The 26,156-nt window shown below is 39.8% G+C and overlaps 1 protein-coding gene across 6 annotated transcripts in view; it reads left to right on the forward strand.

Moving 5' to 3' along the window:
• The first annotated feature begins 2,576 nt into the window (after positions 1–2,576).
• PHC3 (polyhomeotic homolog 3) overlaps positions 2,577–26,156 on the forward strand; it is a 72,600-nt gene continuing 49,020 nt past the window's right edge. For 4 of the 6 annotated variants that reach the window (XM_037525716.2, XM_037525718.1, XM_054700711.1 and 1 more), the window contains exons 1-4: positions 2,577–2,615; positions 5,637–5,802; positions 9,798–9,953; positions 11,038–11,115. In XM_037525716.2, the coding sequence (XP_037381613.1) occupies positions 2,602–2,615; positions 5,637–5,802; positions 9,798–9,953; positions 11,038–11,115 (414 nt within the window). In that variant the 5' untranslated portion in view covers positions 2,577–2,601. The remainder of the gene's footprint in view (positions 2,616–5,636; positions 5,803–9,797; positions 9,954–11,037; positions 11,116–26,156) is intronic. The other 2 variants (XM_037525717.2, XM_037525719.2) reach the window with 2 other exon arrangements.

Genomic DNA, 26,156 nt, shown 5'->3' on the forward strand with positions numbered 1-26,156 from the left:
CTAACCAGACACCAAATCTGCCAGTACTTGATTTTGTCCTTCTCAGCTTTCAGACCTATGGGAAATGTTTGTTGTTTAAGTCATTCAATCTATATAGTATTTCTTATAGCAGCCCAAACTGACTAACATAGAAATAATAGAATGCCAGCCTCTGATCTAGAGTTCAGACTGCATTACACAATGGGTCTTACTATAATGACAGAAATGTTGCCACTAGCCACATATGGCTGTTGAGTATTTGAAATGTGACCAGTGCAACCAAGACGGTAAACATTTAATCTAGCTGTCCCTTATGCTCATGTAGCCCTTATAATTTCTCAAAGGATTAATAGTTTCCCAACTAGTTTCCCTGTCTCCAGTTACACTGTCCTTCAATCTATCCTTCAGAAATCTGGAGGGATTTTTAAAAAATCATATAAGATTGTAGCACCTCTCCTAGGTTTTTTTTTAAAGATTTTTTTTTATGATTTATTTATTTATTTATACAAGAACTGGGGTCCAGGCCAGATGCACGGGAGGGTAAGCAGACTCACCAGAGACAGAGCGGGGGACAGAACAGGCAGACTGACTGAAATACACTGCTGAGGGGAATAGCAGGCGAGACAGGAGAGGTCTGCTGCGCCAACTGGCTGTCTCTCTGGCTGGCTGGGTTCGAACCCACACTGCAGAGGCTGCAGATAGCTTCACAGCACTGCGCTCAACCGCCTGTGCTACCAGGGAGGCCCGGTTCTTAGAAACTTTAGAAAGAAATTCAACCTACAAGCAGGACAAGAATTCCTTTCCTTAGGAAATGAAAAAACTATAATAAACCATCTGTTTGATCTCTTAAGTGATGATACATTTCATTAATGCAGTTCATCATACTTAGTCTCTAATATTTTGCAGTGGCCAGCTGATTGACTTTAAGGAGGTAATTTTTAGGACCTCCCCGGTGGCGCAGCGGTTGAGCGCTGGGTTGCGAAGCTGCCTGCAGCCTCTGTGGCGCCAGTTTGATCCCTGGCTGCTCCCTGGCCACCGGAGGAGGATCCCACATGGCGCGAGGACCTCTCCTGCAGCCCGCTGCTCCCCTCAGCAGTGTACTTCTGCCTGCTCTGCTCCCTGCTCTGGCTCTGGTGAATTCTCTCACCCTCCTGCGCTTCTGACCGTACCCAGTGCATGTATGAACAAAAAAACAAACGAACAAACAAACAAATAAATAAATACAACATGCCTCTATTAAGAAAAAAAAAAAAAGGAGGTAATTTTTAGAACCCCACTTCTGGTATATTCTATCAGAGTCACCTTTGGCATTTAATCACCTCACTATAATTCCGTGCTAACTAAAAATGATGATTAATTACTCATAGGGATGTTGTGAAGATCAAATGAGTGGTGGAAATCATAGGCATTCTGTAAAAGGCTGCACAAATATTAGCTGTTGTTAAAATAAATATTGCATTTTGAAATGTTTTGAAGAAATAATACTAGTCTGACTTTACTTGACATATGTTTTGAATTTTAACACCAATCTGCAGGATGTTACAACATAGATACAGGCCTTAGATATTTAAGGGAAGAAGGATGAAAAGGAACAATTTTGACCGATTTAGTCAAAATTTTCTTTGAATTATGAATTTTTCTTCACTTTTGTTTTTCAGCAGCGCTAATGCAAAGTTGATGACAAATGCACAAGTCAGAACAGAGACAAAGTAATAATATCTTAATTTTAAGCATCTACAGGGACTTTCAAAAAGGGACTTTCTCAGTGAGTTCTTGGAATACTAGGAAGGGCTCTGCTCTCAGATAGGAAAATAACTTAGAGAAACAGTATTATCAGATGGGGAAGAGATAAAGAAAGAATTTAGTTTCTGAAGCAAGAGTTCTCTTTCCCTCCCCAGGGAGATTCTCCTACACAAGCTTTCTAAGATTAAGTATATGTTCCATGAGACAACATTACACATCAAGATGGATTTACAGATCTTGAAATGAGCACCACTCCATCTCCTCCCCCTCTGCCCTCCACCAATTTAAGGAATGCAAAAGGGAGACATCCTTTTGATCAATTTTTTTTTTTAATGAAGGGTAGTCAAAATGTATTATTCCTTGATTTAAGGTCCAAAGCTTCCAGAATATTTCAATCACTGAGCCCAAAAGAAAGATTGCTGACAGGGATCCCCAAATTCCTACGTGCCCTGGTAACAACCCTTGTGGCCACCATGGACTTTCCTTTCCTTCTGAGACCTCAGCAATAACCCCTGGTATTTTCTTTCTTCTTACTCTTGGCATGCAGTTTGCAGCGCAGGTTTTGGTATTTTTAGATGTTCAAAATTTTAATTTAACAGTCTAAGCAGAACCTTTCCTATCTTGCTGATATCCACCCCAAGGGGAGGAGGACCCTAGGCAAAAGAATGCGAAGGGATGGAGCTGCGACCCAAAATCTAAGTTGGGGAGACCTGGTCACTTCCCAGAGACAGCAAGGCCCGAGGAGTCGGGGTAGGGGGGGCGAGAGTGGGCGCCGAGGACCCCCACGTGACGGCGGGGCCCGAGGCAGGACCGACCCCTCCCCTCCGCCCGCCGCCGGGGGGCGCATGCGCAGCCAGTGTTAGTGATGGAGGAGAGAAGATGGCGGAAGCGGAGTGAGTGACTTGCTGGTGACTGATGTCGTAACGGGGGTGGGGGGGGCGAGTGGGGCAGCGACACGTCCCCCAAGGGGAAAGCTCAGGGCCCTTTCGCGGGCAGTGCGGGGAAGGGGAGACCCGAGAGCGATCTTACCGTGGGGGGGCCCGCTCGGCCCGTGTCGGGGGGCGGAGGCGAACTGTGAGCGTCTGTTACCTCCTGGCGGGAGCGCTCTTTCTGGCGTCTGGTCCCGGATCTGCTGGGCCCTTTACGCCGGGTCACCGCGGGGACCCCGGCCGTGGGGGTCCTTCGGGGGGATGAACCCCGGTGGCCGCTTAGACGCTGTCATCCCTGCAAGTGGGCCCCGCGGGCAGCCGTGGTAAGGCCGCCCGCGCCGAGGGCCGGCGGAGGCTGGGTTAGGCAGGGCGGGCACTGCCAGGCCTCCTTCGCGCTCCCCTCCTTCCCGCCCCAGCGCCACCCCACTCCTTTTCTGGGGGGAACCCGAGAAGCCCGGCGCCCTCTCCGGGGAGGCGTGGAGGAGGTGTCCCAGCAGGCCTGGGAGCGGCGGGGTCCGCTGCGGTTCTGTGGAGACTGAAAACCCCCTGGAAGGAAAGCACCGCTTTCCTCGGGGCTCTGGCTGCAGTTTTAGTGCCTCCCTCGCGGGTCACATTCTTGTGTAGCTGTGTGATGGTATGCTTGGTTAGCGACTCAAACTTACTGTTTACTTAGTAGGCCTCTTGAGCACCAGAACTGCCAGCTGTTATTTTGCTGGCATCACTGTGCAGAGACGGTGAAGTTATCAAAATTGTTCTTTTGTGTCAGGTCTGCAAACGCAGTGCAAGGGCTCGGCCAGTTTCACTCCCCAATGTTTTGACTTATGCCTAGAATTTGGATTCGCTGTGACCATTTTTGGTTAGTTACTGAACTACCGAGGACATGGTTGAGCAGAATAGCACTCTAAAAGGATCAGAGTTTTTGCTTATCACTGGTAGGTGGTTCAGAAGTATTATTGCAGGCAATTATTTGGTAAAAAGTTTACCTTATCTAACACTAAATCTGTGTGATGTGGCGCAGTTACTTTATGATGCTGTGATTCGATGATTGGAAGACAGTTTGCAAAGCTATTAAACAGGGCAGCATAAAGAGGTGTGAGTCATTTACTAATCAAGAAAGTGGGGAGTCACCTTCCTCCCATTTTTTCTTTTATTTTCCCTCTTATTATCAAATGGTCATTATTTTTACATTTGATTACTGAAAGAGCTTATAAGTACTGTTTACATAAATGATATAAACAAGAAAATTTCTACCTATAAGGGCACCCTATGGAAATAATGCATTCTTACGCAATTTGTGTCAAATTCCTTTGTCTTTTGTGAAATAGAAAGTGTTCTTTTTACATTCTTGTCAGTGCTGCTAGTGTGAGGCTGGTCAAATTTTGTTTTTCAGAAGAAAAGGATAAGAAAGGCAGATAAAAGTAGTATATCCTCAAATGTGCTTTTCACCATTGTGGCACATTTCTGACTTACAGAAGTACTGTAGTTTTAGTTTTGACAACGGACACCTTCAGAACTAACTTGAAATAAAGTATTGTTTGAATTTACTTTATTCTGTATTGAGTGGAATTTTGCACCACAACAGTGAAGTTAATTGGAGGGAAAAGAATCAGAAAGAGGGGTCTCAGTGCCGGTTCGATCCCCGGCCTCTGGGGAGGGTCCCACATGGCTGGACAGACCTCTCCTGCTGCCCGCTGCTCCCCTCAGCAGTGTACTTCGGTCCTTCTGCCTGCTCTTCTCCCTGCTCTGGCTCTGGTGAATTCTCACCCTCCCGCGCTTCTGACTGTACCTAGTGCTTATATAAATAAATAAATCTTTAAAAAAAAAAAAAAAAGAATCAGAATCACTTTTGTCTGGTACAAAAGTGTAATGAGGAAATAACATAGTTATGCTGTTTTCAAAATGTGGAGCCATTTTTTTTTTAAGATTTATTTATTTATGCATACAAAAACTGGGTACAGGCCAGAATTGCGGGCTGGAGGGCTGGCAGTGAGAGGATTCACCGGAGATAGAGTGGAGAGCAGAGCAGGCGGACTGACTGAAACACATCACTAAGGCGAGCAGTGGGCCAGACAGGAGAAGTCTGCTGTGCCATGTGGGTCACCTCCATCACTGGGGATCGAACTCCAGCTGCAGTAGTTACAGATCGCTTCATAGTGCTCATGCTTAACCCCTTGTGCCACCAGGGAGGGCCCCATAATGTGGAGCAATTCTTAAAGAGATTTTTGTAAGGAAGTGGGAAGTTGTCAGCTGTTTCTGTTTCCTCAGAGTAGTTTGTAAGTATAACTCAGTCCTTAGAGGTAGTAAGGACAGTGTTATAGATTAATTAGGGACAAGGCTAGTGTGAGATGATTAAAAAAGCCATTTTTTAAATTAACTTATTTTCTAAAAGAACTTATTTTTAAAGCAAAGTGTATATGGTATACTTTGGTACCATATACCATACTATGGTATGTGACAGAAGTTAAGCTAACACAATTCCTTAAACATTGCATTTTAATGAATAGATAAGAATAGCTTTAATTTATTAATAGTATGTTTAAAAGAATGTGAAGAAATATACATTTAAGAAATATTATTATATATTGTGATACTGCTTACATTTTAATTTCCCCAGATAGTTTAATATTCTCTCATCATTTGTTTTGCTTTTAAAACTCATTATTCATTCAGTATTGATAAGATAAACGTTAGGGTGGGCTTTATCTGAGTTATATATCCTGAGTCTTTTGAACTCAAATTTAGTGGGTATAACTATATTCTCAGTCTTTTGAACTCAAATTTAGTGGGTATAACTATTAAATATGCTATATATTTGTGAAATACTTTTCTAAGTGTTCATAATGGCTGCGTATTTAAATCTGTATTTTATGAGAACATTCTTGGAAGTTTAGATTGTGCTGATAATTTCTTTGAAATAATTAAATGTCTCTTAAAGTCCATAAAATGATGTTTTTGATAATATAAACTCTTTGTGTTAACTGCCAGATTTAAGGACCACAGTGCAGCTATGGATACTGAACCAAATCCTGGAACTTCTTCTGTGTCAACAACAACAAGTAGCACCACGACCACCACCATCACCACTTCCTCCTCTCGAATGCAGCAACCACAGATCTCTGTTTTCAGTGGCCCAGACCGACATGCTGTACAGGTATTTGGTTATAATAATGGGGAACTTAGGACTTAGGATATCATTACTTTTTCCTTAAGCCTGATGAACCTGTTGTTTCTTACCTCAAATGAGTTGCATCATATCCTCTAAATGAATATAGTTAGAATTGTTAATGTTTGAAACAATTAACAGAACTATTTAGTAATCATTATATTGAAAAGACTTACATTTGTCACATGCAACTTATAAAATGCATGGCAGGAAAATTAGGAGGACTTAGATGCTGCTATAATGTGGAGACACTCAACCTAGAGTCTCAACATGCAGAATGAAGTTTTTCTGGGTGATTTCACATTTGAACCCAAATATAGACATAGGAAGATCTAATCAACTCTATAATTTTAAACCCAAGTGGCCTACAAATCCTAAGCAGGAGGATCCATTATAAAGCTCTCTTAAGGGTAGTGGGGAAGGGAATATTTTTAAAAAGTGTCAGGCTCTTCCCTTAGTTGAGAAAATAGTCTTTATTTGGTTAACCTTTATAATATGGAGGTTGATGCAATATGGTATTGCATAAAAAGGGCCTGGATGTTGTCTGATATGTTCTTTGTTTGAATTTCATTTTCTTTCTTTATCATTGGTAACTGTGTAGCCTGGGGTGAGAGGCATAATCTTGAGCCCCTGGAAACTGTAAAGTGAAGATGAGACCACATACTGCATTTGTTATCATGAGGATTAAAGGAAGCTAAGATCTATGTGACGCACATTTATATACTCAATAAATAGCAATAGTGACTGTTTATTAAAAAATATTTGTGTGCCAACTATTTGGTAAATATTTTACATGCCTCATTTCTTAATCCTTACCACACCTCCATGAAGTGTATACTATCATTATGTCCATTGAGAAAAGTGATATTTTAAATAGGCTAAATAGCTTGCCTAAATTCCTGTATCTCGTAGGTTATCTGACTTTAGAGTTGTACCCTTAACCACTGTGAATTCTTATTTTTTCCCCGTTCCTACTTTTATTCTGTAGAATCACCATAATTGCATTTTATCCTGAAAAGATACAGTACTCTTCTTGGGCTTTTTTCCTAGAGTGGATATCCCAGTATAATGTCTACTTAGCTGTTCTGGAGTTTAGGATTCTGAAGTTACCATGAAATGGTGCCAGAATTGTTGGAGACCCAGTCATTTTGGCAGAAATTTAAACTGGAGTGTAGAATGTTTTTAATGTCAGTGTTGTTCGTTCTTTCTCTGAGGCATGATATATAGGGAAGAGTGTCTAGACCTTTGAGCATACAGATGATATAATACCTTAAGGTACCATTATGTTCTCTAGTTTTTTTTTTTTTTTTTTAAAGATTTATTTATTTATGCATACAAGAGCTGGGGTACAGGCCAGAGGTGTGGGGGGTGAGAGGATTCACTAGAAACAGAATGGGGAACAGAACAGGCAATTGACAGAAGTACACTGCTGAGGGGAGCAGCGGGCAAGTCAGGAGAGGTCTGCTGCGCCATGTGGGTTGCTCCCTGGCTGGCCAGGAATTGAACTCATGCTGCAGTGACTGCGGACTGCTTCATAGGTTGCGTCTTAACCTCTGCGCCACCAGGGAAGCCCTGTTCTCTAATTTTTATGTAAGCTGGATGAGATAATAAAAAATAAAGTGTATTTGAGAGCCCCGGGAAACTGTAAAATGAAGATGAGACCACCTACTGCATTAGTTATTATGAGATTAAAGGAAGCTAAGACCTATGTGACGCACATTCATATACCCAATAAATAGCAATAGTGACTATTAAGAGAGGTATAAAGACATGTCTCATAGAAAGCACTAAATATATATCTTATGAGATCACATAATATAGCTTGCCTGAAAATGCAATCAAATCAATATTATCAAACTAAGTAGTTCTTTCCAGTTTTATTATCAAAACTAAGTAGTTTTTTCTTTTTCAGTTCTTTGAATTCACTTCACCCCCCCCATTGTTTTTTCAGAGAAAAATAATAACATTGTGCCATACCTTTAACTTATATTTAGGAGTCTCATGAGTGTAGCTTTGAATGGTTATGAACGACTGTGCTGAGAATATGCAAAACAATAAAAAAATTACTATGACAAAAATATGTGTCAAGTAGATTAATCATTTGTTATTTCAGTTTGATTTTTGAATTTTATTTTGGAATTAGAAGAACGTGTATCATTTTACCTGACAAAAAAGGGCATACTGTAACTTTAAACCACTTAATGCTAGTTTTACAATTCCCTGCATATAGGTGTCAAGAGCTTGTCATTGATTTTGTGACAGCAGTATATACATAACATGTGTAGCAATCTGTTATTGGAGAAATGAGATTAGAAACATATGAAAGTAAAAAACAAGAAATATGCTGTCTTGAAATTAGACCTAAGGAGTCATAACTTTGTAGTTCAAGGTGTTCGGACTTAGACCTTCAAACTATAGTTGAATTATGGCTCTCTTACTCCTTAGGCTCTTTGAAAACTCTGGGTTGAGAAATAAACCCACAGATACATGGACAGTTAATCTATGACAATAGAGCTAAAAAAATAAACTGAAACAAAGCTAGCCTCTTCAATAAATGGTGTTGGGAAAACGAGACAGCTACATGCAAAAGAATGAAACTAGACCTCAATCTTATACCATACACCAAAATCAACTCAAAAGGGTCAAAGACTTGGATGTAAAACCTGGAACCATAAGGTACATAAAAGAAAACACAGGCAAAACATTTTATTACATAAGCTTTAGTGATGCTTTTGGTGATTTGTCTCCAACAACAAGGAAAACAAAAGAGAATATAAACAGCTAGGACTACCTCAAACTAAAAAGCTTCTGTACAGTGAAAGGAGCCATAAATGAAAATGAAAAGATCCCCAGCTGAATGGGAGAAAATGTTTGCACACCATACATCTGACAAAGGACTGATATTAAAGATATACAAGGAACTCAAACTCAACAAAAATAACCCAATTAAAAAATGGCCAAAAGAACTAAACAGACACATCCCAATGAAGACAGCCAATGCAAACAGCCAGGGAGCACATGAAAAAAATGTTCACAATCACTTATTATTAGAAAAATGCAGATCAGGACCACAACGAGATACCATTTCTCACCTGTGAGAAAGCCCCATATTGAAAACACCAGAAGTAGTAGGTGCTGGTGAGAATGTGGATTAAGGGGAACCCTTCTACATTGCCGGTGGGAATGCAAACTGGTTCAGCCCTTATGGAAGGCAGAATGGAGCTGTCTCAAAACATTAAAAATGGATCTGCTATTTGACTCAGTAATTCCACTACTGAGCATCTGTCTAAAAAATTCAAAAACACTAATTTGAAAGGAAATTTGTACTCCCGTGTTTATTGCAGCACTATTTACTATAGCTGAATTACGGAAACAACCTAGGACCCCAGAACAGTTGAATGGATCAAGAAGATGTGGTATATATACATAGTGAAATATTACTCAGCAATTGAAAAAAAAATATGCCATTTGTGGCAACATGGATGAAACTTGAAGGGATAATGCTAAGTGAAGTAAATCAGAAGGAGAAAGATAAATACCAGATGGTGTCACTAATATGTGGAATATAAAGTAACTAAACTAAGAGTCAGTTAAAGACAAGCTTAAAAACTAACCCTTTATAGCTGATTATAGAACCGAAGTACCCATGTGGGAAGGGGTTGGGGAAGGGCTAAGAACAGAGGGAAGGAATCACAGTAGTCAATGGCGGTGGAATATGGGTGAGTTAGTGGCAGTGAAGTTTCAATACTAGTGAGATTGAGGGTGTTTTTGAATGTTTATTTAACCCTATTTTGTGAATTGCCTCTACTAGGCAATTTGTACAGGTTAGTTGCTTTTAGTGATACCTAACTATGAAAGAAAATTATGTCCATTAGCTTAATGACACTGGGCATTAAAGTAGTGAAATTTTAGATTGGCACATTTTAATAATTTATTTTATGGTTAAGATTGTGTTTGACATTGGTTCAATTGACTTATCACAGGTAATTCAACAGGCATTGCATCGTCCTTCCAGCTCAGCTGCTCAGTACCTTCAGCAAATGTATGCAGCTCAACAGCAGCATTTAATGCTGCACACTGCAGCACTTCAGCAGCAGCATTTAAGCAGCTCCCAGCTTCAGAGCCTTGCTGCTGTTCAGGTGAGACTGAGATAAATTATGATGAATTTATGAGACCAAAGATGACGTTATCTGCAGATAACTATTGAAAATAAATATGCTGGGTATTATTTCAGAGTTGTCAAGTGTGCTGTGATTATTTTTTGTTAAAGATATGTAATAGGCTGCCAATAGAAATTAACTGAAAAAAATGGCTTTGTTTTTTATTTGAGCACTGTTGCTATTTTTCATTCCAGTGATTTATATCTATATTGCAGAAATATGCAACATTAAGATGCAGTGTGGTCTTAATCTTGTGTGTAAAATCCTAGGTACAATAGTGAATACTTAGGGTTACATGAATTGTATTTACATTTTAATAAGTGATTTTTTTTTGTAAGCAATTTATACTCATTAAAAAAAGCAAAAGTATAAATTGTTTATAAGAGGTAGAGTAGAGGTGTTCTTTTCCACACCTACTACTGTTTTCCATTCTTCAGAGGTGGCCACTGGAACAGCTTAATATATATTCCTCCATACATTTTCCATGTAAAAAGATGTATATGCATCGTTCTAAAATCCAACCATATTGTTCTTAACAGGATTTTATGACTGAATTTATATTTAAAAAATTTTCATTACTACTATATTGTTTGTTTCTATAAAACTCTATGTGATATTTAATCTTAAATCTCTGTACCAGAGAAGGCACTCAGCTGACTGAACCTGAAAGTGAAAAAATCTTTTATCTGTTATTTCTGCAGTACAATTTTAGGTAACATCATATTCATGATATGACTTAGGAAGCTAAAGCCTACTGGCACTTAATGTAGCTCCAGTTTCCTTTCAGAATGTGGAGTAGTGATTCCATATCAAAGAAGACAGAGACCTGTAGAATAAAACTGACAATGAGTGCAGCTATAAAAATAAGATTAGCTTTTGGGTCCCTCTGATTTCATCATTCAGCCTTTTCTTTTTTGTCTTAATCTGTTTGGCCAAAGCTTAATCCATGTTGACTGTAAAAATGTGTGTTCGTACACAGATATTTTGACTTTTATTATGCTTTTGTGGTATCCTGCTACCAGAAAGTTTTTATAGACATATTATAAAGATCTTATTATTTTAGGCAAGTTTGTCCAGTGGAAGGCCATCTACATCCCCCACAGGAAGTGTCACACAACAGTCAAGTATGTCCCAGACATCTGTAAGTGCCCTAATTTTTTTCATGGATTAAGAAATTTTAATTATTGCTTTCCAGAAAAAAATTGCTAATATTTACAAAGCTGTTATTGTATACTTGTTGAATTCTATTTAAGTAGCAAGTGCTTAGAAAGAGAAAAGGTAAGGTTCAAGAACTCAGAACTAATGTTAAACTTATGAAAATATGAGTGTTTTTTCCCTTTTAAAACTCCACCTTTTTAATTGAAAAATCTGAGTTTTAGAAATGGTTTTCTTATTTCTTTTACATGTTTTCTCACTGATTACATTTAGGTCATATGTGATTTAAATGATTTCAGTTTTCAGTGTGTGCTGAAAATCTGACATACACAGTGCACTTTGAATTTCTTTACACAGTAAAGAATGTTGTACACTTGGTGGACATCTAAATGTTTCTAGCTTTTCTGTGCAATTCAAATTTTAGAAATTGTAGTTTTCAGGTTATGCTCACCTGAGTTATTTAGATCAAATTTGTGAGTGTTTTTTCAATATAGTATACTTTGAAAAAGAAGTAAAAGAAAACTGATTTACTATTTAACCCTATTTTGCGAATTGCCTCTACTAGGTAATTTGTATAGGTTAGTTGCTGTTAGTGATATCTAACTATGAAAGAAAACTATGTCAGTTAGCTTAATGACACTGGGCGTTAAAGTAGTGTCATTAAGCTGGTGTCCAGTTTCTCAGATAAAAGAAATTTACAGGTATGGTAATACTTATTGAATTGCAAGAATATCCCAAATTTTTCTTAATACGCTGTACTCAGATTCACCAGTTGTTGGCATTTTGGCTCACTGATTTATCATTCTTTATCTGTACATATACACATACCTTTTTTCTGAACCAAAAATTGTTGATAAAAAAACCCAAAAATTTGTTGATAAGTTGAGCCACTTCTTTACTGCTAAATACATTTTAGTATTTCCTAGCAACAGAATTCTTTTACCAACCCACATGAAAATTTGACATGAAGTGCAGGAATTCAGGAAATTTGACATGAAGTACAGTCCATATTTAAAGTTCATCAGCTTTTCTAGATTCCTCAACCTCATCATTATAGACATGATGGGCAAGTAATTCTTTAATGTGGGAGGCTATCCTGTGTAGCATCCCTATCGTATACTCACTAGGAACCAGCAGGTTATGATAGCTCCTTTCCTCAGCATGTTAATCAAAAATGTCTCCAGGCACTGCCACATTTTCCTGGGGTGGGCAAAATTCTTCTTGTAGCCTTGAGTTAAGCTAATAATGTCCTTTGTAGCTGTTTTTCCTGATTAAAGATAGTATTATTTTGATACTTTGAAAAATTGACTCCAGTAGAGTATAGTTTGTAGATTACAAGGAACTGAAGGTGAATTTGTGCTGTAGTTCTTTAGCTAAGGGTATGGTCTTTGGTTTCTAAGTATATGCTATGGTGAATATATAGATATTTTTCTGCTATCCATCTGACATTTTTAATTAAAAAATTCTTTTATGGTGTGGAGGTATCCTGGAATAGGAATAAAATTAGTTAAAAAATTAGTTATGACTTGAAAATGTTAGACTGAAGAAAATGAAAAATTTAAGTAACGTTATCTAGCCCTAAGCTATTTCAGTAGTTATTGATGTCAGGTATGTGTGTATATAATACATTGGTAGTACAGGAAAAATGTAGTAAACATTTTTTGGGCTGGTTAAAAAAATGGTAGACAAATTCTTTATTCTATGAAATACTGGGATAATGTTAGAGTATATATGTATTAAGTATGTGTTTTGGATTTTTTTTCCCCTTCACCATATTAAAGGTATCATTTTAGATTTTTTTTATTATGATTTTATATACTGAGTATTCACAGACATTATAATTCCAGGATTGTGCTTATTTTTTATGACATTGCTAGTGCAACTTGTAGTAAACCAGGCAACCTGATATGATAAAATATGCCAGAACCTTTGACTAGCAGGCTGTGGGGTGGGGGGTAGAAGGCAAAGAAATAGTGAGAACAGGTGCCCAGGAAAAAAAGAAAAAGAATAATGCATCACATTGGTTTTATTTTTATCCTATAGAGCAGTAAATCCAGTGAGTTAACTGGTAGTCCAAATATGAAAGCAGCTTAGTAAATTTAGATCCCTATCCAAAAGAGACGTAGAGCATGGCTTAGCAAATTTAAATCAGTATCCAAAAGAGAGGTAGAGCATGGCAGCAGAAATCTCTAGATAGTGATAATAATGAACCATCATTGACAGTGTGGTAGTTTTCAGAGTTTTTGTTATTTTGAGGTAGGTTTCTTGATAATAGTGAAAGCCCTGAGGAGAGGTCCAGCCTGGAGGTAGGTTGTCAAGTCATCGGCCAAATAGGCTAGGGTTTAGAATAGCAGTGGGATCCCAATGTGGAAATGCAATATTATTTTTTAAAAAAAGTTTAAAAGTCCATTATATCACCTGGTGAGTCTGTGTATGTATTTTGGAGAGACTGTTGTTAATTGAATGCATAGGTAATTAGAATTTTCTTGTTTCCCCGCATTAGAACAGAAGGACTATTTCTAGACTCATCAGTAAATGAAAGCAGTGAGTTTATGATTGTTTTGCTCTGAAACTAGTTGGGACTGAGCCTTTAGCTTGGTGTCTTTGTATTTCAACTGAATGGTACTAAGATTTCCTTAAATTTGATTTGCTAAAATGAAATTTAAACTAGTTTAAAACTTCTGCAAAAAAAAAAAAATCAACAGTTAATAAATAGCAAAATGGCTGCAAATATATTTGCATCGTGTATGTCAATCAACTTATATTTGTGAAATATGAGGGTTAATTTTTTTCCTTTGTAATTATCTAGAGTTCTTTTGGGTACACCTATAATGCCCTGACTTTGTAGGGAATGGTTACCAGCAACTTAGGCTTTTTTCTACTCTTTCTAATGAAGTATGTTGTTTTTCTGTGTAGAGCTTGTTGGCCCTTCAAGTACCTTTCTCGCTGGTTTCCTTCTCTTTCTGATCATTCTCTCTCTCTCTCCCTCCCCCCCCCCCACCTAAAGTGTTTAGTATGAGCATTAATTCTCTTGGCAAGAATATTGCCCTTTATATATTTGTTCACAACAATGCTAACTGCATGCTGGGTACTGTTAGTTCTTCTGGTTTTGCCATGGTAACATTGTTGGGCACTCTAGGTTTTGGTTTTTTTTTTAAAGATTTATTTATTTATACATACAAGAGCTGGGGTGTAGGCCAGAGGTGAGGGAGGGGGCGAGAGTGTTCACCAGAAACAAAGTGGGGAGCAGAACAGGCTGACTGAAAATACACTGGGCGAGAAAGGAGAGGTCTGCGTGCCACGTGGATCAGCTCCTTGGCAGGCTGGGAATGGAACTCATGCCATGGTGGCTTCCGATATCTTGATGGGGGGTGTGTCTTTAACTCCTGTGCTGCCAGGGAGGTCTCCACTCTGTTTTGTTTTTTTTTTTAAATACCCATTACCTTGATGTCTACAATATCTTGTCTCACATGTATGGGGCCAATGAACAACTTCATATTTTCTAAAAGGTCTAAAGAGCATATATTGGGTACACCTTCTTACCCTTTTTGTTGGTCATTTTGGTGAATTACTGGGAGTTGGTAGTTCCAGCAGAAAGAAAAGGGACTCTTTAGTTGCAAGATGAATATTAAGAATTCACAAAAAAACCTGCATTGATAATTTTCAAAAGAAAAACTTTTTAGCTCTTAAACATACGAAAATATATTTACGTTATTAGTAATAAGGAAATGTATGTAAAGGCTTCAGTGAGTTGTATTTTCACCTATCAAATATGAAAACAAAAACATTGAGGGCCTGAGAAAGTAGGTACCCTGGATACAGCATTGGTGGAATGTAATTGGTAGTACTTTTCTGGGGGATAACTTGGCAGCAGTGTGTGTGAAAATTTATTTTTAAAAAAGATTTATTTATGCATACCCAAACTGGGGCACAGGCCAGAGGTGTGGGGGGTGAGAAGATTCACCAGAGACTGAGTGGGGAACAGAACAGGCAGACTGACTGAAGTACACTGCTGGGGGGAGCAGCAGGTGAGACAGGAGAGGGCTGCTGTGCCATGTGGGTTAGCTTCCTGGCCGAGGATCAAACTTGTGCTGCAGTGGCTACAGATTGCTTCATAGGTTGCGTTTTAACCCCATGTGCCACCAGGGAGGCCCTGTGTGTGAAAATTTAAAACTGCACATACCCTTTAACAAAGCATTGACATTTTTAATGTTGTTTTTTACTGAAAATGACAGAATTATGATTATATTATGTAAAAATGACATAATTGCAAATATGCATTTTTTAAAAAGATTTATTTATGCATTCAAGAGCTCGGGTACAGGCCAGCAGTGTGGGACAGAACTGAGACAGAGTGGGGAACAGAACAAGCAGAATGGCTGAAATACATTGCTGAGGGGAACAGTGGGTAAGTCAGGAGAGGTCTGTTGTGCCATGTGGGTCAGCTCTCTGGCTGGGCATTGAATTCATGCTGCAGTAGCTGTGGATTGCTTCATAGTACTGATGCTTAACCCCTTGCACCACCAGAGAGGCTCCCCAAATATGCATTGTTTGTAACAGTGAAATGCTATAAGCAATATAAATATCATTAATTAAGGATCAGTAATCTAAATGATTTAATTTATATAATGGAATACTAGAGCTTCTAGAAACACTGTGTATACAGAGACTTAGGTTTTTGTTTGTTATTAAGTGATCATACTGCTGTGTATAGTATGACCAACCTCATTTATATTATTAAGTGTTCTGATTCTCAATTCTAAAATTTCCATTTGTCTCTCTCTCTCTTTTTTTTTTTTTTAAATATTTATTTATTTATTTATACAAGCACTGGGTACAGTCAGAAGCGCAGGAGGGTGAGAGAATTCACCAGAGCCAGAGCGGGGAGCAGAGCAGGCAGAAGGACCGAAGTACACTGCTGAGGGGAGCAGCGGGCGGCAGGAGAGGTCTGCACGCCATGTGGGACCCTCACCTGGCGGCCGGGGATTGAACTGGCGCAGAGGCTGCGGGCAGTTTTGCAACCCAGCACTCAGCCACTGCACCACCGGAGAGACTCTCCATTTGTCTCTTTTTATCTTCTTTTTCTTTGCTGAGAGGGTTTTTTTCTTTTTTCCCCTCATTTGTTTTAGTTGTACTCATAATTGTTTTTTCAAAGTTTTTTTATGATGATTGCTTTCAAATCTTTGTTAATGATAATAACTCTTTCGTCTTGGTGTTGGTATCTGTTGATTGTCTTTTTAAAATTTTTTAAATTCAATTTTATTTTTTATGTGTACTTTTTTTTTTTTAAAAGGTTTATTTATTTATACAAGCACTGGGTACAGTCAGAAGCATGGGAGGGTGAGAGAATTCACCAGAGTCAGAGCGGAGAGCAGAGCAGGCCGACTGACAAAACACACTGCTGAGGGAAGCACGGGCGGCAGGAGAGGTCTGCGCGCCATGTGGGACCCTCACCCGGCGACTGGGGAACGAACCGGCGCTGACAGGCAGCTTCGCAACCCAGCACTCAACTGCTGTGCCAGCGGGGAGGCCCAATTTTATTTTTTTAAGATATATTTATTTATACAAGAACCAGGGTACAGGCCAGATGTGCGGGAGGGTAAGCGGATCCACCAGTGACAGAGCAGGGAACAGAACAGGCAGACTGACGGAAATACACTGCTGAGGGGAGCAGCAGCGAGACTAGAGAGGTCTGCCACTCCATATGGGTATCTCCACGGCCAGTGGGGATCGAACAGGTATTGCAGAGGCTGCAGACAGCTTCACAGTGCTGTGCTCAACTGCCTATGCCACCAGGGAGGCCCTGATTGTCTTTTTTATTTAGTTTGAGATCTCTATGTTTCTTGATATGGTGAAGGAGTTTTGATTGAAACCTGAAAGTTTTAAGTATTATGTTATGAGACGTGGCTCTTCTTTAAACTTCCTACTTCAACTGGCACATGAAAGGCAGTGTGTGCCACCTCCTTACAGCCGTTTGGGCACAGAAGCTTAGGTTCTCCATTTGATCTCCTTGACACCAAGGGAGGGGGTACTCCTTGTAATTGGTGAGTGGGGGATAGGAGTTCTGATTTCTTACTAGTCTTCCACTGTTGCCTCCTTAATTGGAGTGCCATGTTACTACTATATACATGGTCTCCACTGATACTGCAGAGATGGGGTGGATTATTGGTGGTGGTCTGTTACTACCTGTCTTTCTACCTGACTTTCCCTAATACTAACTGGAGGGATTGGTGCTAGAAAGAGTAGGCTTCTATTGGAGCTTTTCTATTTTTTTTATTAATTTTTAATATTTTTACATGGTATTTCATTTTTGTACAATATTTAATTTTTCTCCTTAGGTGTAGTCCTCATAAATATCCCACCACCACATCATCTGTGAACCATCACCACAGTCCCTTGTGTCTGTTGGAGATTTTATAGTCCGCACCTATTGGTGTTTCTTGTTTACTCACTTCTTCATTTTCAAGTATAGGTTATATGAAACAAAGAAAACAGAGTTGCTCATAGCCACATTATTCCTGGGGACCTGAGGTCCCTAGCTATTTGATTTTCTCCACTTTATGGGGTCTTCTTATGTATATTTTATATGTAACATCAGTGTTTTTAGTTGTATTTAGTGGTAGGAATAGAATAAAATACATCTTTTCCATCTTCCTGGAAAAAGAATTCCTGTCATTTAACTTATTTTTTAAATGTTAAATCTATATATCTTCTGATTATGCAGAAAGAAAATCTGATATACAACAAACTTAATCAGTGATTATCACAGAGAAAGTAGGTTGAAGAACTTTATTTTGTTCATTTTTATATTGCCTAGGTAAAACACGAATATACTCTTGTTAAGAGACAGACAATCCAAATATGTAGCGTAAAAGTGCTGTCTGTCTTCAGTAGTCCCTTTTGCCCTGACCAAATTTTGTGTGAAGCTTTCCTATGTTATTACTATGTATTTCTATGCATAAACACAAAAAGATAGCTTGGGTGAGCTTTGTTTGTTTTAATGTAAGTAAAGTGCCATTGTTCTATGTATACTTCCCCTCCCTAAGTCTTTGGGTATTTTCCTTTTCTTTCTTTTTCTTTTTTAAAGATTTATTTATGCATACAAGAACTGGGATGTAGGCCAGAGGTGCGGGGGGATGGCATGTGAAGGAGAGTGAGGGAGGCAGACATACTCAAGAAATAGTGGCAGTGTAGCTGAAGTGGATGAGAATGGGAGTATGGTTTGGAGATGACATTAGAGAGGTAGCTAATTTAGTCATAAGGAAATTATAAAACTCTTCAGTTTTTACTCTTGATGAGATAGGAACCTGTTAGAGAAAAGTTTCACTAGGGAAGTGATGTGTGAGCTCATACTAGTTTTAAATAATTGCAATGTTGAGGGTAGTTTCTGGGGTGGGGGTGGGAGGCAAAGATAGAAAACAGGGAGAAGAGTTATGGGTTCTTAATTTTTTTTAAAGATTTATTTATTTATGCATACAAGAACTGGGGTACAGGCCAGAGGTGCAGGGGTGAGAGGATTCACCAGAAACAGAGTGGGGAACAGAACAGGCAGACTGACTGAAATACACTGCTGAGGGGAGCAGCAGGTGAGACAGGAGAGATCTGTTGCGCCATGTGGGTTAGCTCCTGGACTGGGGATCAAACTTGTGCAGCAGTGGCTGCTGATAGCTTCATAGTGCTCAGACTTCACCTAGAAAGGATTCTATTTAAAAAGAAGTTTGAGAACCAGTGGTTTATATGTTAATGTCAGATGCTGTCAGGGCTTCCTAAATAGTTTATGTATGATATAAAAATCAGTGCCTGTCATGTAGTAGGCATATAATAAATATTTGTTAAATGTTATAATCAACTAGAATATGTAACACATACTATTAATTGTTTTTAGTATAATTTTTTTTTAATTTAAAAACAAAGCAGGAGCTATTTAGAAAATAAAATTCATAGTAAAACGATTTTGTAACTGCTGACTTTAAACATATCCACAGTGACTGTCTGCCTGACAGTATACATACCTAGAGCCCAGCACCTCCCAGGAAGCCATGGCCAGGGCCATGTACTTGAGCTCCAGGTGGCTGCCATCTTCTGCACCTGTGTCATCTCCGACTAGACTCAGGCACTGTCACAATTAATATATAGATGTTTCATAAGTTAAAGATGCATTCACAAAAAGTCTTATTCCAATTTTGCTTAGTGTTTAGTTTAAAATGCATCTAATTTTTAAGTCTTAGAAATGATCATGTAATTATACTGACACACAGGATTTAGCATCACTACTCACCTCCTCTTTCCTTCACCTCCTTTAGTGTTCAGCTTCCTTACCATTCTCTCTTTCCTCCCTTCAGTATTCTCTTTTCTGGATTTTGTGCTACTTAATCTGAGTCTCAAGAATAAGTGGATTTGCTAATTAGTAACTGATCAGGCTAACCACTATTTTATCAAAGATTTCCCTGTTTCATGTGCTCCATCCTGAAGAAAAATGAGCCCTTTTCACTCCACCTACCTTACCTTCCACAGAAAGCCCAGCAGAACTTGCTTCCCAGGAGAAAGCCACATGCCTGAGAAGCCAAGGGTGATTGTTAACAAAGGGGTCTGACACATAACCTTCCTTCATGTGCATTTCACTCTCAGACAAGCCACTGAAGTCATTTTTTATTTTTTATTTATTTATTTTTTTTTTTGACATCAGCATTTTTTTTTTTTAATAAATTTTATTGTTATATTCCCCATACAATTGCAGCCCCCCCATTCTGACCCCAATCCCTCCCCTCCCACCCCCGCCCCCCTAAAAGTGTCTCTGGTTCATAGTTTTTTGTTGATTTTGATTTTCACTTTCTTATAGTTATTCATTTTCCTGGTCCCTTATTTAAGTTTTCTAGATTCCTGCTATGAGTGAGACCATCCGGTATTTTTCTTTTTCTTTTTGGCTTATTTCGCTGAGCATGATCCCTTCCAGCGCCATCCATGTTGCTGCAAATTGCATGTGTTTATCTTTTTTGAATGCTGAGTAATATTCCATGGTATATATGTACCACATCTTCTTGATCCAGTCATCTATTTTTGGGCATTTGGGTTGTTTCCAAAGCTTAGCTATTGTATGAAGTCATTTTTTAAATTTCATATCCTCTGCCCTTCAAAAAACTGATAGCATGTGCATGTGCCATATCAGAAAAATCCTCGTTTTAGCAGATCAGTATATACATAGTTATTCAGTCATTTTACATATGAACTTTTTTTAAAAAAAAAAAAGACTATTTATTTTATATAAGAACTGGGGTACAGGCCAGATGAGTGGGAGGGTGAGAGGATTCACCAGAGACAGAGCAGGGAACAGAACAGGCAGACTGACAAAATACACTGCTGAGGGGAGCAGTGGGCAAGACAGGAGAGGTCTGTCGCGCCATGTGGGACTCTCGCCGGCCAGCCGGGATCTAACCGGCGCTACAGAGGCTGGGGACAGTTTCATAGTGCGGTGCTCAACCGCCTGCACCACCAGGGGAGGCCCTAATTACGTACTTTTAAGGAGTATCCAGCTTCATTTTCTGATGAAGACCCGTTACCATGGAGTCTAAGTTTTGAGTCATTCTATCTAGTTCTTCCTGAACATTTGTCAATAGTCTTTTGTCCTAAAAAAAGAGAAAAGACTACAGCAGTGATGGGAAAGCACAAAAGAATTTTTTAGAAGAAAGCATTTAAAAATAATTATTTGGGGCCTCCCCAGTGGCGCAGCGGTTGAGCGCTGGGTTGCGAAGCTGCCTGCAGCCTTTGCAGTGCCGGTTTGATCCCCGGCTGCTCCCGGCCACCGGAGGAGGGTCCCACATGGCGCGCGGACCTCTCCTGCCGCCCGCTGCTCCCCTCAGCAGTGTACCTCGGTCCTTCTGCGTGTTCTGCTCCCCGCTCTGGCTCTGGTGAATTCTCTCACCCTCCCGCGCTTCTGACTGTGCCCAGTGCTTGCATAAATAAATAAATAAATAAATAAATAAATAAATAAATAAATAAATAAATAAATCTTAGAAAAAAAATAAATAAAATAAAAATAATTATTTGTGGTGATACTAATCTCAATAAAATTAAGGAAAACCTGGCGCTCCCTGCTGGCGCGGGGGTTAAAGACAGCTCTATCAAGTGATCTCCAGCCACTGCAGCACAAGTTCAATCCCCAGCTGTCCAGGGAGCAACCCACATGGCGCAGCAGACCACTCCTGCCTTGCCCCCCTACTCCCCTCATTAGTGTATTTCAGTAGATCTGCGTGTTCTGTTCCCAGCTCTCTGTGGTGAATCTGCTCCCCCTTGACTCCCACCCCCGCACCTCTGGCCTACACCCTAGTTCTTGTATGCATAAATAAATAAATCTTTAAAAAAATTAAGGAAAACCTTTATTCATTGCAATGATTATGAGGAGACAGGCCCTAATTGAGTCCTTTTTAATTTCAAGCATGACAGTTCTCTTTTTCCACAACTGCATGACTGCCCCCTGCCTGAAGTTGTCAAACACACACACGGTCTTTCTGAAAACCCAATTCTCATCACCATCATCCTAGATGTACAGGTTTCCACCACTAGCAGTAGTATGTTCCTATTTGATGTAATTTGGTAGATTAGTTTTTGGGTCTGGGAGTGATATTATCATTAATTTACAAGGAAAAAATTTTGAGCACTCCCAGACTCTAAAAATAAATTACCAAATTATACCAAATAGGAACATTCTACTTTCAGATTACATGGGGCGGGTATTCTTGGGGGAGGTTGGGTCTGCATTTGAATTTTGGGCATGCAGCAAACTACATTCTGTCTCAGAACAGACATTGTTTAGGTTTAGCTTCTAATTAAACACTGTAGACTGACTCATACAGATAGCCTGAAGCATGATTTTCAGTAGAACATAAGACTAAGGCAACATGTTTCACTCCTTCACAAAGTTGGGGCTCATATTTATTTAGTAAAGATTGATTTATTTATACAAGCACTGGGTACAGTCAGAAGTGCGGGAGGGAGAGAGAATTCACCAGAGCCAAAGGGGAGAGCAGAGCAGGCAGACTGACGAAGTACACTGCTGAGGGGCGCAGTGGGCGGCAGGAGAGGTCTGTGCGTCATGTGGGATCCTCACCTGGTGGCCGGGGATCGAACTGGCGCTGCAGAGGCTGCGGGCAGCTTCACAACCCAGCGCTCAACCACTGTGCCACTGGGGAGGCCCCATATTTATTTTTTATTGTCAAACATTGCCTTAGGGTTTAGAGATAATCCCCGTTTCTTGCCGGAGAATACCAGCCTGTAGCCTAGGCCACCAGACCGGACTTTTGAACCTTAGGAACTCAGGAGCGCCTCAGAGCCCATGTGGGCCTGCAGATGGAATGGTCTCCTAAGTGCCAATTGTGACCTGAAAACACCAGTTAAGAAAAACAGTGAATTAACATACTTTAGCCAATGGAAAATTCAATGCAAAGATGCCCTTAAAATGGCCTCAAACTTCCTGGGAAAATGAGTAATTCCCAAATAACTTGATTCTTTTCTTTCAAACATAGGTTTCCCTATTGGAAGGACATGGAGGGGGGCTGCCACAGAGACTTGTATGTGTATGATAAGGAGGGGTGGATTTCATGGAGGAAGAAATGACTCTCCTGTGAGATAGTGAAGGTTCACAGACTCCAATTCATGATAAGTCTAGGGGTGTTTGGAGTGAACAAAAACGCTTTTAAAACACAGAAAATTAAATAGAATAAATGAAATGCCAGTGGTATACCTAGACCATGACCTCCAATGGATAGAGCTTCTACAGTGGACAATGTGAATGATTGAGGCTATACCTCAGCTCATGCAGCAGTCAGTTCTTGAGAATTGGGAAGTACCTAAACCCACTTTACATGTGCCTAGGAAACCTGCATGGTAATAAGGTAAACCTATGCAAAGTGTACTTCTTGGTATCCTGCGGAGATCTGCTTTCTTATTTGACTATTCAGAATGAAAATGGTCTGCAGATCAGGTGAAGGCAGGCACTCCTTTCTGTTGTCCCACCAGCCATCACTGCTTAACCACAAGGATCATAGATAAATGAAGGTCCTTCAGTACCTGATTTTTTGGCTGTGTTCAGCACCTCACCAGCATCAGGACTTCCAGGAGACCCTGTTTTTAAAAATGGACTGTTAAAAAAGCTAGTCAACACTCCTTCACTTCTACATTGTTTTTAACATTTGGGCTGTGCTGCTTTATATCCCATCTAGGAACATGGGCTGGCCCGCCCTAGCCCTGGGTTCTTGGGGAGCCAGAGGATTGGTCATTTCATAGGGGACTCAGAGGCTTTTGTGGGTGAGACTGGCAGCTTGGCAAGGCGTAATTGCTGCTCATCCTCTGCTGTCAACTCTTTGTCATAGATCAACTTTTTCACGTAAGATTTTGCAATAGTCTTCATATCTATCTTGTGGCTACCCAGTTGTGAAATTTACATGTAAAATAGCAATTTCATTTTTATTTTCCCAGCTTGTAGGTATTAAAAACTACAACCTTTTCCACAACAATGGCAGGTGTGGTAAAGTGAAAACCATACATTTTATTTATTTTTCTTACATCTTTGTTCATTTTTGTGTAGTATTTGATTTCTCTCCACATATGTAGTTCCTATGATTCTTCCACTCATGATCCATCACCATAGTCTCTTGTGCTCTTCTCTCTCATTTTAACCTGTCTTGCTCCCCCTCCCCTGTTGTATGCCTCAGATCTATGGTCATGTTGCAAAATTTGTGTTTTTTCCTGACCCTTTGTTTGTTTAGTTTCTCTAGATTCCACATGTAAGTGAAGCTCTCCTGTATTTCTCTTTCTTCGGACTCATTTTGCTTAGAATAATCCCTTCCAGCTCTATTCATGTTGCCATCAATGACATGATTGTATCTTTTTTGATAGCTGAGTAGTATTCCACTGTGTATATATATCACATCTTCTTGGTCCATTCATCTGTATTGAGGCATTTAGGTTTTTTCCATATCTTAGCTATTGTAAATAGTGCTGCAATAAACATAGGAGCGCGGATTTCCTTTTAAATTAGTGTTTTTGTGTAGTGTTTGGGTAGATTCCTAGGAGAGGAATCACTGGATCATATAGTAACTCCATTCTTAGTGTTCTGAGGAACCTCCAAACAGCTTTCCATAATGGCTGGACCAGTTTACATTCCCGCCATCAGTGTAAGAATGTTCGTTTTTCACCGCATCTTTGCCAGCATTTGTTGTTTCTGATTTTTTTTTTTACGATTTATTTATTTATGCATACATGAGCTAGGGAAAAAGCAGAGGTGTGTGGGGGGGGCGGTGAGAAGATTCACCAGAGACAGAGTGGGGAACAGGCAGACTGACTGAAATACTCTGCTGAGGGGAGCAGTGGGCGAGACAGGAGAAGTCTGCTGCACTGGTGCTGTCTCATTGTTTTGATTTGCATTTCACTGATAATAAGTGTTGTTGAACATGTTTTCATATGCCTGTTGGCAGTTTGCACTTCTTTGGAGAAGTGTCTTTTTAGCTCATCTGCCCATTTTTTGATTGGGTTGTTTGCTTTTGTTTTGTTTGCTTTGTGGATCTTTTATATCAGTCCCATATTTGTATGGTGTACAAATATTTTCTCCCATTCAGTAGGGTTTCTCTTCATTTTGGTTGCTGTCTCTTTTGTTGTACAGCAGATTTTTAGTTTGATGTTGTCCCAGCTGTTTATGTTCTCCTTTGCTTTTATTGCTTCTCGAAGTTCATCCTCAAAGATGTTTCTGCAGTTTATATGATGGAGTGTTTTTCCTAGTCTTATTCTGTATATTTTATGGGGAAACTACATATTATAAACTGTACTTACACAACAAATTGCGATTTTTCTCTTTCTCTTCCTTCGCGGATGTGTAAAATAATGCAGCTTCATGTTCTGCTTCTTTGGAGGCAGAATCTCCAAAGATGTGACTGGATACAGCAAAAGTGCCCCTTCCTATAGTTGTGCTCCTTCTCCAGGACCCTCACATCCACTGTTTACGTACCACCAGCACTGGGATCCTCAGGTTATGTGTCGCATGTTGCTGAAAGGCAGGGCAACATTTCTTCATCAGGCCCTAAAATCAGAAGTTCTTTTCTTTGTGGGGACCTTGACAACTTTCTTCAGATTTGATATAATCTTGAAAATCTATTATAAACTTCTTTTTTTCAGCTTCCTCATCTCTAGAAGAATTTTCATTTTATCAGTGTGCTCACATAAAACAGTAGCCCATTTCTGTAGAGATTCCATCTCTGTCCGAGGCCTAGACACATCTCCAACACAAATGACCAGGGTCTCTGGCAAGGATTAAGCAAAATATGCCTCTGTAGTTTAGGTCTCCATCTAGAACCCTGTAACTTGTTTGATCATCTTGGTCCTTATCATGGGAGCTAGAGATACTGTAGGCCTGTTCCTTTTTTGCCATCCTCAGCTCTGTGTAGCTTAACCATGAGGGTTGTTTTACCAGAACTGTTTTTGCTGAAAACCTGGATGTTTTTGCTGGATGGCAGCTTAGAGCAGGTGGACACCTGCGGCTCTGGCCCTCCTCCTTGGTGGCTGCCCCTGTAGCCCATTGGAACCCAGCAATAGCAGCTTCTCCACTTCCACCAGCACCATCTTGCCATCTGCCTGCATATTCTACTTTTAATTCTTGATTAAAATAAGTTAAAGAGGGCCTCTGTGGTTGTGCAGGGGCTAAAGTCTCAGTGCTATCAAGCTATCAGACAACTGTTGTGGCACAAGTTTAGTCCCCAGCTAGGGAGCTAACCCACATGGCACAGCAGACCTCTCCTATTTTGCCTGCTGCTCCCCTCCCCTCAGCAGTGTATTTCAGTTGATCCGCCTGTTCTGCTTCCCACTTTGTCTCTGGTGAATTTGCTCCCCCGAGCCCCTGCTCCAGTACCGTTGGCCTATACCCCAGCTCTTATATGCATAAATGATTAAAAATCAATCTTAAAAAAAAGTTAAAGACATCATGACATTTAATTCCTAGGTACTTCAGCGTGTATTTCCCAAGAAGATTCTCCTACATAACCT

Source organism: Talpa occidentalis, unplaced genomic scaffold, assembly GCF_014898055.3.
Source record: "Talpa occidentalis isolate TD23 unplaced genomic scaffold, MPIMG_talOcc4v2.1 talOcc4.4, whole genome shotgun sequence".
NCBI classification, from domain to species: domain Eukaryota; kingdom Metazoa; phylum Chordata; class Mammalia; order Eulipotyphla; family Talpidae; genus Talpa; species Talpa occidentalis.